The sequence below is a fragment of the Eretmochelys imbricata genome, chromosome 1 (genome assembly GCF_965152235.1).
Source record: "Eretmochelys imbricata isolate rEreImb1 chromosome 1, rEreImb1.hap1, whole genome shotgun sequence".
NCBI lineage: Eukaryota > Metazoa > Chordata > Testudines > Cheloniidae > Eretmochelys > Eretmochelys imbricata.
Genome location: NC_135572.1, coordinates 7,872,369 through 7,886,893, shown reverse-complemented (window position 1 = coordinate 7,886,893; position 14,525 = coordinate 7,872,369). Strand labels below are relative to the sequence as shown.

General features: G+C 46.9%; 1 protein-coding gene across 1 annotated transcript; it reads left to right on the top strand.

Annotated features, from left to right (window-relative positions):
• The first annotated feature begins 445 nt into the window (after positions 1-445).
• On the top strand, positions 446-1,381 carry LOC144279518 (olfactory receptor 51G2-like). Its single transcript, XM_077841071.1, has one exon. The coding sequence runs from the start codon at positions 446-448 to the stop codon at positions 1,379-1,381; it is 936 nt and encodes a 311-aa protein (XP_077697197.1).
• The last annotated feature ends 13,144 nt before the right edge of the window (positions 1,382-14,525 follow it).

Below are 14,525 nucleotides of genomic sequence, written 5' to 3'. Positions count from 1 at the left end.
AAAAAGTGACTGGATATTTGGATGGGGAACCAGAAAATCCAAATACAGTATTTTAAAAAAAAACTCTTGGAAGGGCTCTAAACCTTTCTGATTTATACCACAAAATATGTCTAACTAGTGGGTGTCAGGCAGAAACTTTTCCAGGGAGCAGGTTATTCATAGCAGTCTATTGCAGGGCTTCTTCCACCTTCCGCTGAAGCATCTGGAACTGGCCATTGGATACTGAGCTAAATGGACTTCAGGTCTGATCCAGTCTGGCAGTGCCTATCTTCCTATCGGTGGTGTAAATTCAAGCCTATGTTTTTGCTGATTTTCTTTGAGCTCATGGGCATCTCTAGACTTGTGCTGAGAGCAGAAAGATGTCTAGCTAAATATAATCTAGTCTCCTGTTCTTTTTCCTTTCAGAAGGGAAAGCTCAAAACTCCTGAGAACTGCCTAGTCCATTATGTCAGTTGTCAATGACACCAAATTCATATCTGCAGTGTTCCTTCTCACTGGGATACCTGGGCAGGAAGACGTCCATCTCTGGATCTCTATCCCCTTCTGCTTAATGTATGTCATTTTGATAGTAGGAAATTCGGTCATTCTGTTCATTATAAAAACAGATCCAAGCCTCCATGAGCCCATGTACATTTTCCTTTCCATGTTGGCCATCACAGACCTTGGCTTATCAATATCCACCATGCCGACGATACTGGGTGTATACTTGTTTAAGTACAGGGAGATCAGCCTGGATGCCTGTTTTGCCCAGCTGTTCTTCATCCATGCGTTTCAATTCACTGAATCCTCCATACTCTTGCTGATGGCCTTTGACCGCTTTGTCGCAATCCGGGACCCGCTGAGATATGCTTCCACCTTAACCCTGCTAAGAACAGCCATGATGGGACTGGTGTTTGTACTAAGAGGAGTGGCCGTAGTATTCCCATTCCCCTTTCTCCTGAAACGGTTCCAATACTGTAGAGACAATGTCCTCTCCCATTCTTACTGCCTGCACCAGGAGGTCATGAAGATGGCTTGTTTGGATATCACAGTCAACAACATCTATGGCTTGTCTGTTACACTCTTAACTGTAGGGTTGGACTCGCTGTTCATCCTCCTTTCTTATGTGATGATCCTCAAAACAGTGCTGAGCATCGCATCCCACACGGAGTGCCTCAGGGCCCTGAACACCTGCGTCTCCCACCTCTGTGCTGTTCTGCTCTTCTACACACCAGAGATTGGCCTGACTGTGATACACAGATTTGGGAAGAACTCGCCTCCCTTGCTTCAGATTCTCCTAGGGTACATCTCCCTACTGGTCCCACCACTGATGAACCCAATTGTGTACAGCGTGAAAAGCAAGCACCTCCGTGCAAGGATAATCAGGGCGTTCATGAAGTGAAGGGTCAGTTCACCACCCAGCTCCAGCACTGTGCCACCAGAGATGAAAAACACAGGCCATGGACACAGCCACCTATTCCATCCTGGATCCTCTTCCTCCGAGGTCCCTCCCTCTGCTCCGTCTCTTCTCCTCAAACCCCACCCCGTGCTCCTCCTCTTTACCTGAGGCATCACCCCCTCTCCTGGCTGAAATCCAGGGCCAGGCCATGATGAGAGCTGCCTAGTGAATCAGAGACACTTTGAGGAGCCTCCACTTTTTACCACCCTCTGGATGTAGAACCCAGGGAAGATGGAGAGTCCGAGAATCCCCACAGCAGCCTGGGGTCCCAGGGCCACTTTTACTATGGCTGGACCCTGGCCTGGCTGGGGGTGGAGCCTGCGGGGAAGTGGAGAAGCAGGGGGCTGGACCTCAGGAGAAAAGTAGGAGCAGGGGATGCCGTAAATCTTAACAAGGAGGATGGTGGGGGGTTTCCTGAGTAAAGGAGGAGGATGGGGCTCGAGGGACAGAGAACCTGTGTTTTGGACAAGACTGAATTAGTGTGACCCCACAAAGGGGGCTCTTAAGTATTCAGAATGAGCGTAAGTCATTGCTGTTGTTGGGGACACTGGGGCACGGCCACTAGGTAACTCGAGGGGATGAAAGACCATGAGTGTCGATGAAGCCGCCTCGCACTAGGCCCAGGTGTCTTTGGCCCCCTATCCCGCCTGGAGGCACTTGCAGCAGCTCTGCGTACTAGGCCCAAGTGTCCTGGGCCCCCCACCTGGAGGCACACACACAGCAGTTATGCTGAGAATCTGCAACAATATGCTGCAGAGTCAGACTGCCTGAAACTAAGCAAGGCCAAACAGGGCAAATATGGAAGAACAATGCTGAATAAAGTAGCTTTATGTATAGTTTAACAAATGATACAGAGAACCAGGGAACTAGCTGGGAACTGGATTGGCTGGCTATATGGATACTTGGGGCAGCTTGCTATTGGATAAGTATGCTGGGAAAAAGGATGTATAAAAGCCTATGTAACTTCCTGCTCTGTGTACAGGATTTGAGATTCAAATCTCCCTGTACCTATTTGAAGCTTCAAATAAACTTTTCTGCTTCTCCACCCTGTTGTGATTATTGGGTGTAGCACACCAGGTAACGAACTACTCAAGCTGTTGTTCAGCCTCTCGGCACTGGGTGCCGGCAACACTGTGACCTTAGAAGGAAGGGTAGGGTATGTGCAGGGATACCTCAGGCCACGAGGGGCACTCTGGGGTGTCCCCAAGCCACAGGGATGTAGCCAGAGTGGACAGTGCTCTTGGAAGCCATTATCATCGGGCAGAGGTCAGCCGAGCCCCCAGGCTGCTCTAAACTCCACTGATGCAGGCAGGAGCAAGCCAGAGAATCAAACCCCTGTAACTGGCTGCTTGCCATCCCCTCTTTCTGCAGCACTGGGGGGAGCAAAGGCTGCTTCTACAAGAAAGGGGCAAACAGAGGGGAAGATGCTCTCAGGGACACAGGGAAACTAGGCTGGGTCCCAAGAGCTCATTGGCATCCCAAAAGAATGTTCTGTTCCTCTATCTCCAGTGCAAAGCCTGTCTAATCTAGCTTGTAGTGAGACGTGAGATAGATGAGTGTAGAGGTGTGACAGCTGCCTGGTATTTTCAAACCATTTTCTCTAATGCTTTGTGCTGTTTGCCAATAAATCTACTAGTTTTAAAGAGACTTTAGGAGGCTGGGAATGACTGTATAGCTCTGGACACAAGCACCTGAAGGGAAGAGGCTGAGGTGTCCTGTCAGACCTGCTTGGTGATAAGCTTTTAGCATAGAAGAAGTGTTGTTCTTAGTTCGAAGAGTGGGACAATTTTGAGACTCCCCCCAAGACAGGAAAGGACCTGGTTAAGAGGGTAAAGAGACCATATGTCCCTGTTTTACTGTGACAATCCAGATTCTTCTTGGCAAGCATCTATCCTTGTTGAGTGCCTGTCAGCATTCAAAGTAGCAACTTGTTCAAGTTGCATCGAAGATAACGACCCACTCAAGACAATGATTCACAGAGCCATAGAATTTAAGGCCAGAAGGAGCCATTAGATCATTTAGTCCAGAAGTTCTCAAACTGGGGGCTGGTCCGCCTTGGGGGTTTGGAATGTATTTGGAGAGGGAGGCTGTATACAGTGAGGGTGGGGTTTGATGAGAAGAGACGGAGCTTGATGCAATAATACAATTATTGATGAAACTGCATCAAGTTCTGGGGTCCCCATTTCAAAAAGGATGTTGTAAAATTGAGATGGTGCAGAAAAAAAACACATTAATGATTGGAGACTGGAGAAGATGCCTGACAGAGAAAGATTTAAAGAGCTTCATCTATTTATCTCATCAATCAATCAAGCAGAGACTTCCCTGGGGAGAAAACAGTGGGTGACTAAAATGTAGCATTAATTATCAGAATTTTTTTAAAAACATTAGAAGCACTAAGCCTGCCAAACAATCAGTGGGGCTACTGGAAGATCCAGGGGTTAAAGGAGCAATCAAGGAAGATGAGGCTGTTGCAGAGAGGCTAAATGAATTCTTTGCATTGGTCTTCACTACAGAGGATGTGAGGGAGGGTCCCACACCTGAGCCATTCTTTTTAGGAGACAAATATGGGGAACTGTCCCAGATTGAAGTGTCAATAGAGGAGGTTTTGATGCTGTACCCCATATTCATCATATTGGTATGATTATGAAATGGTTATGAGATAATTATGATGCATCTGGTACAAGATATGTTTTGTGAGGTGTCACTGGAAAAGTTATGATTTGCTGAATATGATTATAGTATTTGTGTTCATGTATCATTTTTGTACCTCAAGTTATGAATATTGACTGTGTATCTGTGTCATAAATATAAAGGGAAGGGTAAACCCCTTTAAAATCCCTCCTGGCCAGAGGAAAAATCCTCTCACCTGTAAAGGGTTAAGAAGCTAAAGGTAACCTCGCTGGCACCTGACCAAAATGACCAATGAGGAGACAAGATACTTTCAAAAGCTGGGAGGAGGGAGAAAAAACAAAGGGTCTGTGTCTGTCTGTATGATGCTTTTGCTGGGGACAGAACAGGAATGGAGTCTTAGAACTTTTAGTAAGTAATCTAGCTAGGTATGTGTTGGATTATGATTTCTTTAAATGGCTGAGAAAAGAGCTGTGCTGAATAGAATGGCTATTCCTGTCTGTGTGTCTTTTTTGTAACTTAAGGTTTTGCCTAGAGGGATTCTCTGTGTTTTGAATCTAATTACCCGGTAAAGTATCTACCATCCTGATTTTACAGAGGTGATTCCTTTACTTCTATTAAAAGTCTTCTTGTAAGAAAACTGAATGCTTTTTCATTGTTCTAAGATCCAAGGGTTTGGGTCTGTGGTCAGCTATGCAAATTGGTGAGGATTTTTACCAAACCTTCCCCAGGAAGTGGGGTGCAAGGGTTGGGAGGATTTTGGGGGGAAAGACTTGTCCAAACTACATTTCCCAGTAAACCCACATAAAGTTTGGTGGTGGCAGTGGAAATCCAAGGGCAAAGGGTAAAATTAATTTGTACCTTGGGGAAGTTTTAACCTAATCTGGTAACAGTAAGCTTAGGAGGTTTTCATGCAGGTCCCCACATCTGTACCCTAGAGTTCAGAGTGGGGAAGGAACCTTGACAATCTGTATTTCAAATGTGTTTACTCTGGGTAACAGCCTCAACCAGCCTTTCAGTTACAACAGTGAAGAAGCTGGACAGGGCTGATGGCTCATCAACAAAGACAATAGACCATGGAAGAGCTTAGCCTTCCTGTGTATGTTTCAGCCAGCCTATCAGTAATGCCTGCTATGACTCAGCAGGGCAGGCAAAGGCAGGGGATAAGACCACATGACACTGAACTCCATATTGGTACCTGTATTTTTTTCACAGACTGGGCTGGGGACTTGTCTTGAAACAAAGGGTTTCTGCCATATGGAAAAACTGTATAATGTGGGGAGAGACATCATCTCTTGGCCTCATTCCCCACACAAGAGAATTCCTGGAAACACCTTAGGAGCAAAGACTGAACTCGGGGAAGAGCTGCCAGGATAAAGGGATTTCTAACCTGTGTGTGAAAACTTGGCGGATGGCTTGTATCATCAGTCAGGGTGAAGAATTGCTAATTCATACCCAGTCTGTCTCATGTGGTAGCCTTGGTTTGTAGTTTTGTTTATTTGCTATGTAATCTGCTTTGATCTTTTTGCTTTCACTTATAATCACATAAAACCTATCTTTCCGTAGTTAATAAACTTGTTTTATGTTTAATCATAACCAGCGTGTTTTGAGTAAAGTGTATGAGGAGAATCTCAGCTCTGTGTACAAAGGCTGTTGCATATCTTTCCCACATCAAGGGGAAAGTGACCTGTATTAATGAGCTAATGCTGTTCAGACACCTGTGCAGTGCAAGATGGTAGAATTCTGGGTCTACACTCCAGCAGTGGTGCAAGGCTGTAGAGCTGGGAAATTGGTTGTTGTCTCCTGTTTGTCCTTGAGTGGCTTAGGTAAAGCACTCAGGTAGCTCAGTTCGGTGTGCTGTCATTTGGGTGATAACAGGGCCTGGAGAGGCTGGCTGTGTATCACCCCCAGAGCAGTGTAAGAGAGGCCAGCCCAGCTGAATGGTTATGGGGCTCTGTGGTTCCACCGGTTCCCAGCCTGCAACCCGGGGTTGACAACCCATCACAGACGTTTTAAAACAAACTGATAAATTAAACAGTGAAAGTCCCCAGGACCAGATGATATTCACGCACAAGTTCTGAAGGAACTCAAACATCAAATTGCAGAACTACTAGCTGTGGTATGTGTTGGGGGGTAGAAACTGAGAGAGAGGGAAGGATCAACTCCAGAGGCAGGACCATTCAGTCTAGATCGCCATTCATTGCATCAGAGTTGTTTCAAGTTTGCAAGCTGTACCGCTCATTCCCCTTCTTCCTAACCCTGAGGAGTGAGCACCAAGGTTTGTTTGCATTTCCCCTTTATTGTAAACTTTAGCCCTCCTCCTACCCAAGTAAGCATTTCTGGTCATGGTCTTGGCCCAATATTTGTCTCTTAATTACACAGCTAAATTCTCTACCCTTGTTTACTGTTTATCACTGCTATGACATTTTGCTGCCTTACGGGGGAGATGCATGTAGTGTACTTGGACTTTCAGAAAGTCTTTGAGAAGGTCCCTCACTAAAGGCTCTTAAGCAAAGTAAGCAGTCGTGGGATAAGGAGGAAGGTTCTCTTCTGGATCAGTAACTGGTTAAAAGATAGGAAACCACAGGACCAGCCAGCTGAGCAGTGACAGGCCCAGCTGGATTCTCTGCAGTGCCAACAGAGCTCCCCCTGTGCTGTAGAGAGCAGGGATGGAAAGGAGCCAGTTACAGGGGTTTGATTCACTGGCCTATTCTCCCCCTGCCTCAGCGGAGTTTAGAGCAGCCTGGGGGCTGAGCTGACCTCTGTCCATTGTAACAGCTTCCAAGAGCACATCCCACTCTGACCAAGTCCCTGTGGATGGAGGCCACCCCAGAGAGCCCCCTTGTGGCCTGAGGTAGCCCTGCAGGTGCCCTGCCCTTCCCTCTAAAGGCCTTGCAATGACTTACTCTCAGCTTGGGATACTTAGCCCCCTCTCCCCCTTTGTGGGGTCACATTAATTCAGTCTTCCCTAAAGTAGATGAAGGGTTAAAATCCATTGCTGACGTAATAACCTGGTAAATGGATTTGTGTACAGGCCCAAAGTCCAGAGTTTGGTCAAGAGGTCAGAGGCCTAGCAATAGCTAAGAGAAAGCAGAATAACCAAATATAACCTCCCTTTTGCTAAGATATGCCTGGTCAGCAAAACACCAGATACTGGGGGCAATAACTGTGTCTTATTCAAAGTTGCAAATGGAACAAAGAAGTCCTGTTTCTGTTGTGTTAGTTTCTTCTGTAGGGAGAAAAGTTTCTTCCCACTCATCCCACCTTGAGTTTATGAAAGGTTCAAGCATGCCAGTATAAGATATGGCCTCCTCCCACCTCCCTTGCCCAGGGACCAATGTCTGTCTTAAAACACAGATGCACAACTTGAAAGGTAATCTTTATTGCCATATACATTCACTGTTTCTTTGCTTTTACCCCTATATATGTATATGTTGGACAATCAAAGGAGCTACTTCATTTCTATGGACCCCAAATCAGAATTCAACATATATATTTTATACTAATACATTTATTAAAGTACTAATTAAATGTTAAATGTTAATTTGTTAACTTGAGACCATGGGTGAAGACAGTATGTAACCTTTGACCATTGGCTACTGTGCTATCATGTCTTGCTGCTAGACCTATCCAGGGTTGTGGGACTGCCTACCCTGTCACTTTCCCCCGCCCATGGAAAATCCATATATTGCATTGTAATCAACTGATTGACAATGTCTCTGAGCCTAATAAGCGAGGTGACACTCTGTCAGCACTGTACGTAATAAACTCCTGTGCTTGACCTCTACACAGTGTGGATTTATGTCCTTCAGTAGATGCTCTCCTACCCTCCTCCTTTACTCAGGAACCCACCGCCATTCTGCTTGCTAGGGTCAGCATTGATTCAAGCTTGCCACACCCCCTGCTCCTCCTTTTCCCCAGAGCCCCGACCCCTACCCCATCTTTTCCCACTAGGGCCTGGCTCCTGCTCCTCCACTTCCCATGAGGCTCTGCCCCCCCCCGAAAGGTGGAAGTGAGCCATGGTAAGAGCTGCCCTGGGAACCCAGGCTGCTGTGGGGAGCCCCGTACTCTCTACCTTCCCTGGGAGGTGCATCCCAGGGGATGGGAACACAGGCTGGGGGCTTCTCTCGGGCCCCCTGGCCAGGGCAGGTGGAGGGTCTGGGGCTCCTGACAGAGGCTCTGGCTCCCTGGGCAGCTCTTACCACGGCAAAGCTCTGGATTTTGTCCTGGAGAGTGGGTGGAACCTTGGGTAACAAGGGGGAGCAGAGGGTGGGGCCTAAAGGAGGAAGAAGAGGGGCAGAGGTACTACAGACCCTGGGGAACTACAGACTGGTCAGTCTCACCCCAGTCCCTGGAAAAATCATGGAGCAGGTCCTCAAGGAAACCATTCTGAAGCACTGGGAGGAAAGGAAGGTGATCAGAACAGTCAACATGGATTCACCAAGGGGAAGTCATGCCTGACCATCCTGATTGCCTTCTATGATGAGATAACTGGCTCTGTGAATATGGGGAAAGCAGTGGACGTGATATATCTTGACTTTAGCAAAGCTTTTGAGATGGTCTCCCACAGTATTCTTGCCAGCAAGTTAAAAAAGCATTGATTGGATGAATGGACTATAAGGTGGATAGAAAGCTGGCTAGATTGTCGGGCTCAACGAGTAGTAATCAATGATGCAATGTCCAGTTGGCAGCCAGTATCAAGCAGAGTTCCCCAGGGGTCGGTCCGGGGGCGAGTTTTGTTCAACATCTTTATTAATGATCTGGATGATGGGATGGATTGCACCCTCAGCAAGTTCACAGATGACACTAAACTGGGGGGAAAGGTAGATACGCTGGAGGGTAGGGATAGGGTCCAGAGTGACCTAGACAAATTGGAGGATTGGACCAAAAGAAATCTGATCAGTTTCAACAAGGACAAGTGCAGAGTCCTGTTCTTAGGATGGAAGAATCCCATGCACCACTACCGGCTGGGGATTGACTGGCTAAGCAGCAGTTCTGCGGGAAAGGACCTGGGGATTACAGTGGACAAGAAGCTGGATATGAGTCAGCAGTGTGCCCTTGTTGCCAAGAAGGACAACGGCATATTGGGATGTAATAGTACGAGCATTGCCAGAGATTGAGGGAAGTGATTATTCCCCTCTATTCCACACTGGGGAGGCCACATCTGGAGTATTGCATCCAGTTTTGGTCCCCCCCATTACAGAAAGGATGTGGACAAATTGGAGAGAGTCTGGTGGAGGGCAATGGAAATGATTAGGGGGCTGAGGCACATGCCTTATGAGGAGAGGCTGAGGGAAGTGGGCTTGTTTAGTCTGCAGAAGAGAAGAGTGAGGGGGGATTTGATAGCAGCCTTCAAATACCTGAAGGAGGGTTCCAAAGAGGCTGGAGCTTGGCTGTTCTCAGAGGTGGTAGATGACGGAACAAGAAGCAATGGTCTCAAGTTGCAGTGGGGGAGGTCTAGGTTGTATATTAGGAAACACTATTTCATTAGGAAGTGGTGAAGCACTGGAATGGGTTACCTAGGGAGGTGGTGGAATCTCCATCCTTAGAGGTTTTTAAGGCCTGGCTTGATAAAGCCCTGGCTGGGATGATTTGGTTGGTGTTGGTCCTGCCTTGAGCAGGGGGTTGGACAAGATGACCTCCTGAGGTCTCTTCCAACCCTAATCTTCTATGATTCTCTATCCTCCATTAATTTATCTAGTTCTTTTTGAACCCCATTATACTTTTGGCCTTCACAACATCCCCTGGCAATGAGTTCCACAGGTTGACTTTGTGTTGTGTATCGTGCTTCCTTTTCTTTGTTTTCAACCTGCTGCTTATTAATTTCCTTTGGTAATCTCTGGTTCTTGTGTTATGTGAAGGAGTAAACAAGACTTCTATATTTTCTCCACACCATTCCCGATTTTATAGCTCTCTATCATATCCCCTCTTTGTCGTCTATTTTCCGACCTGAAAAGTCCCAGTCTTTTTTAATATCTCCTCAGATGGAAACTGTTCCACACTTCTATGTACCTTTTCCATTTCTAATATATCTGTTTTGAGATGAGGCAACCAGAACTGAACACAGTACCCATACTAGGGGATTAAATCGTGGCATTATTATACTTTCTTCCTATCTATCCCTTTCCTAATGGTTCCTAACATTCTGGTAGCTTTTTTTTTTTTTTTTTACTGCTGCAGCACACTGAGCAGATATTTTCTGAGCATTATCTACGATGACTCCAAGATCTCTTTCTTGAGTGGTAAAAGCTATTTCAGAGTCCATCATTTCATATGTATAGTTGGGATCATGTTTTCTAATGTGCTTTACTTCTATCATTTGAATCTTTTAAAAGCCTAGGAGGATATCCTCCTCATAATCTCATTGTTACACTGTGCCACATATTCTTCAGAGTTGTATGATTATGGCATAATTATGATACATTTTGTACAAGTTATGTCTTGTCAGGTGTCATAGGATAACCCTTTTCAGGAAATCATAACTTTTCCAGTTTGTGTGCGTGTATCATTTTTTTATCTGAGGTTATGAATATTGAGTATATAGCTGTATTTCAAATGTAGTTACAATGGGGTGATACTCACTAGGCAAAATGCTTCCAGGCTAGACAGCTGGTTGTGAAGGGCCTATAAAGGGTAATGGGCCGTTAGGGGAAACAATGGGCCTGAGAAGCAGCTTATCCCCCACATGGTGAGCCTTCCTGAGAATGTTCCAGACAGCCTATGGATAATGGATGCTATGACTCAGGAGGACATGCAAGGGCATGTGACCAGACCAGACATGACCATGTGACCAGACATGACACTGAACTCCATTTTGAGTACCTGTACTTTTCCACAAATTGGACTGGGAACTCCTTTTGGAACAAAGCATTCCTGCTATATGTTAAAGCTGTAGAAGGAGGGATGTGACATCATATTGTGGCTTCACACCCCATGCAAGAGAACTTCTGGAAACACAAGAGGACCAAAGAGTGAACTGGGGGAAGTGCTGATCCCAGGTTAAAAGGATTTTTAGCTCTGTATGGAAACCTGGTGTACTGCTTGTATGCCCAGCCAGGGTGAGCAATTGCTAATTCACATGCAGTCTAACTAGCATTTTAGGTTAGTTTGCAGTTTTGTTTATCTGCTAGGTAATCTGCTTTGATCTATTTGCTATCATAATCACTTAAAATTTATCTTTTTCTAGTTAAACTTGTTTTTTTTTTTTGCTTGATCTAAACCAGTGTGCCTTTGAATGAAGTGTCTGGGGAAAATCTCAGCTTGGTTAACACAGGCTTATGGCATTTCCTTCCCCCAAGAACTGGAGGATGAACTGTACTAATGAGCTTACATTGTACAGATCCCTGTGCAGCATAAAACAGTATAATTTGGGGTTTATACTCCGGGGAGGGAGGGGTCTGAGCCTTCAGAGCTGAGAAATCAGCTGGTGTCTGCTCCTTATACTTGCGAGGCTTAGGTAAACCCTCAGGTAGCTCAGTTTGGGTATGCAGCACCATCTGCTGTCGTGTTGGGTGATCACAGGGCCTGAAGAGGCTGAATCACCAGCAAAGCAGTGTGAAACAGGGCCAGTCCAGCTGGGTGGTTAGAGGGGTGCAGCAGTTCTCATGGCTCCCAGACTGACCCCAGGGGTGACAACCCATCAGACTCATACCCTCTGGAGCCCAAATTTGGCCGCAAGGCACCTATGATGCAAGTGTGGGGGTAGGGATGGTAGCCCAAACAGGAGATCCAGATGTAGCAGTTGTTTGATTCCTTTACCACCATGTTCTTACCTGAGCAGGGCACACTACCTAAAACACCAGCATACTGAAATGGCCCCAGGGCAACAGATCAGGAAAATTCCATGGTTGTTCCCTCAAAGAATGTGGGACACCATGTGAGATGAATTCCAGGTCATTTCACCATGGGGAGAGCTGAAAGAATCACACAGTCATAGACACCAGCTTCTCCTGGTGCCAGTGGGTGCTCATGTCCCCCCGCCCCCAGCCCCGCCCCAACTCCACCCCTGCCACGCCCCCATTCCAACCCCTTCCCCAAAGTCTCCACCCCAACTCTACCCCCTCCCTGCCCCTATTGGACTCCTTCCCCAAATCCCCGCCCCGGCCCCGCCTCTTCCCCGCCTCCTCCTCTGAGCACGCCGTGTTCCCGCTCCTTCCCCTCCCTCCCACAGCTTGTTACACCACAAAACTGCTGTTTCGCGGCAGCAAGCACTGGGAGGAGAAGCGGGGAAGGCACGTTCAGGGGAGGAGGCGGAGGTGGGAGGGTGGGACAGGGAGCTGCCGGTGGGTGCAGAGCACCCACCAATTTTCCCCCGTAGGTGCTCCAGCCTGGAGCACCCATGAAGTCAGCGCCTATGCACACAGTGAGTGGAGAAATCCCATTGTACTTGTTTTGACCCAGGATATCATAACCCGTTTCTGCACCAATTTGTGCAAGATCAGCACAGTATTGAAGTTTGATGCCACCCTGATATGGAGAGTAGATTAACCATTAAAACAGTTGGTAGCTCTCAGATATATACTGAACTTCAGACCTCACAAAGGCACACTGGCAAATACCGTTGATGCCAGAGTCCTGGGAGAAGAAAACCTTTTACATAAAATTATGGCTTGCATAAATTCAGGATCACGTAATTTGGCCTCAACGGGGTGGCACTGATTTTTCAGGGGCTAATGGATGGGACATTACAATTGCATGGGCAGTATGCAGCGGTTCACCACTACCATCAACTGAAAATTGGTTTTGGTCCCGTATCGTGTGGCAGCATTCCCACACAGAGTGCAGGGGCAGTGCATTACACCCAGAAAAGAAAGGCAGCATCAACTGCTAGTCTGAATAGTTTGCAAGATGCAGTTTTCCCTGAAAATCTGAGCCACTGTTATCGGGGAATCATTTCTTCACTCCCAAGGGTGGCTCTCAGGCTGAAGTTCTCTAGGGTCTATTTTCTGCTCTTCCCACTGCTCACAGAGTCCAGGGAATTGTCTGGGAGTCCTGGCCAACCTGAGAGTCCACAGGGACTGTTCGGGGGGAATCATAAAGGTCACTGTGCAGCATATGAAGTGTCAGACATGTGACATTCATACACTGATTCTCAAGACTCTGCCTTGCAGTATCAGTAAGGAGATTTCCTTTCTCTGCTGAGTGAGATTGCGGTGAGTTGCCTGTTTTTGCATTAAAGTTAGTGCTGAGGGATCAGGAAGGGTTCCAGGGTTCAAGTCAAGAACCATCTGGGCAGGAATTCACCAGCACAGTGACTTGAATTGTTTAGTACTCTCAGAAACACCAAGGGATTTACCTGGTAAAATTGGAACGACAAATGTATTGGAAATACTTTAGACAAATATTTGTTTTTAAGTTCAGTTCCCTTTCTCTTCCTGTGTCCTTCAGTCTCAGTAGCTTCCTTTTTTGGGTGGTATAGTTTTTCCTCTGGTTCGCTCAAATTTTCCAATTCAGCAACTTCACTGACCTGTAAGGAAGTGCAGCCAAAGCCTCTGCGGTGGGTATCTGTGTTACCAGGGGGTTCACAACAAGAATGAATCACACACTGGCTATATTCTGCTCTCACATTCTGTCTTCACGGGGTCACTCCAGATTGACACTGGCCTCTCTGAGAGCAAAATCAGGGCCCCTGTGTTTTGAAATTCCCAACTTTCATTCCCAGTCTCAGAACACCACATGAACTGGTGGTTTCCCTCAGACACTTTCAGCACCCTAACAGAATAGCACTCTCTGCAGCAGGACCCAAAGCCGTGATTTTCACAGCCAGGAGCCGAAAGTTAAACACTGAGGGTGAATCTGGTCCCCTTGAGATCAAAGGCCAAATTCTCAACAGAGCCAGGAGTTCCCCCTAAATCCACATGTAGTGACTTAAATAAATGCCCTGATTTACATCAGCCATGAGTCTCCAGTGACTTCATCTGGAGTCATCCCATGGCCTCTAAGGATGGGTGATCCTCTTTGGACTCAAGAAGAACTGATAGGAGAGTTGCTGAAATCTCAAACTCACAGGCTTAAACCTTCAAAACAATTAGGATAACAATTTTTTTTCAAGGGGGAAGAGGGGTCTGCTCTCTCTGAGCCCCTGCATCTCTGTTTCTGGAGAGGATAAGAAGCACAAAAGGCAGTAAAATTAAAAGCATGTTTCTGGCTTAGAGGAGGTGTTGCAAATGTCACCGGGGGAGGTCCAGAAACACACAGTGTGTGGGGCGGTGGGGGTGGGACGGCGGGACATGCAGTGTCCTCGGAGTCCTGAACCTATGCAAAATGGGGAATGGACGTCCTCCCCAATGCACAGACCAAGGAGGTGCCATGAGCCCTCCTAGGTCTGGGAGGTGTCTCAGACTGGAATGTAAAGTGGACCACACTGCAGCAGATCGTCTCTGACACTGTGCCTTATCCGGACCATCCTTCCTCCCATAAGAAAGCACACAACAGTTTCGTGGCAACGTCAGCCATTGCC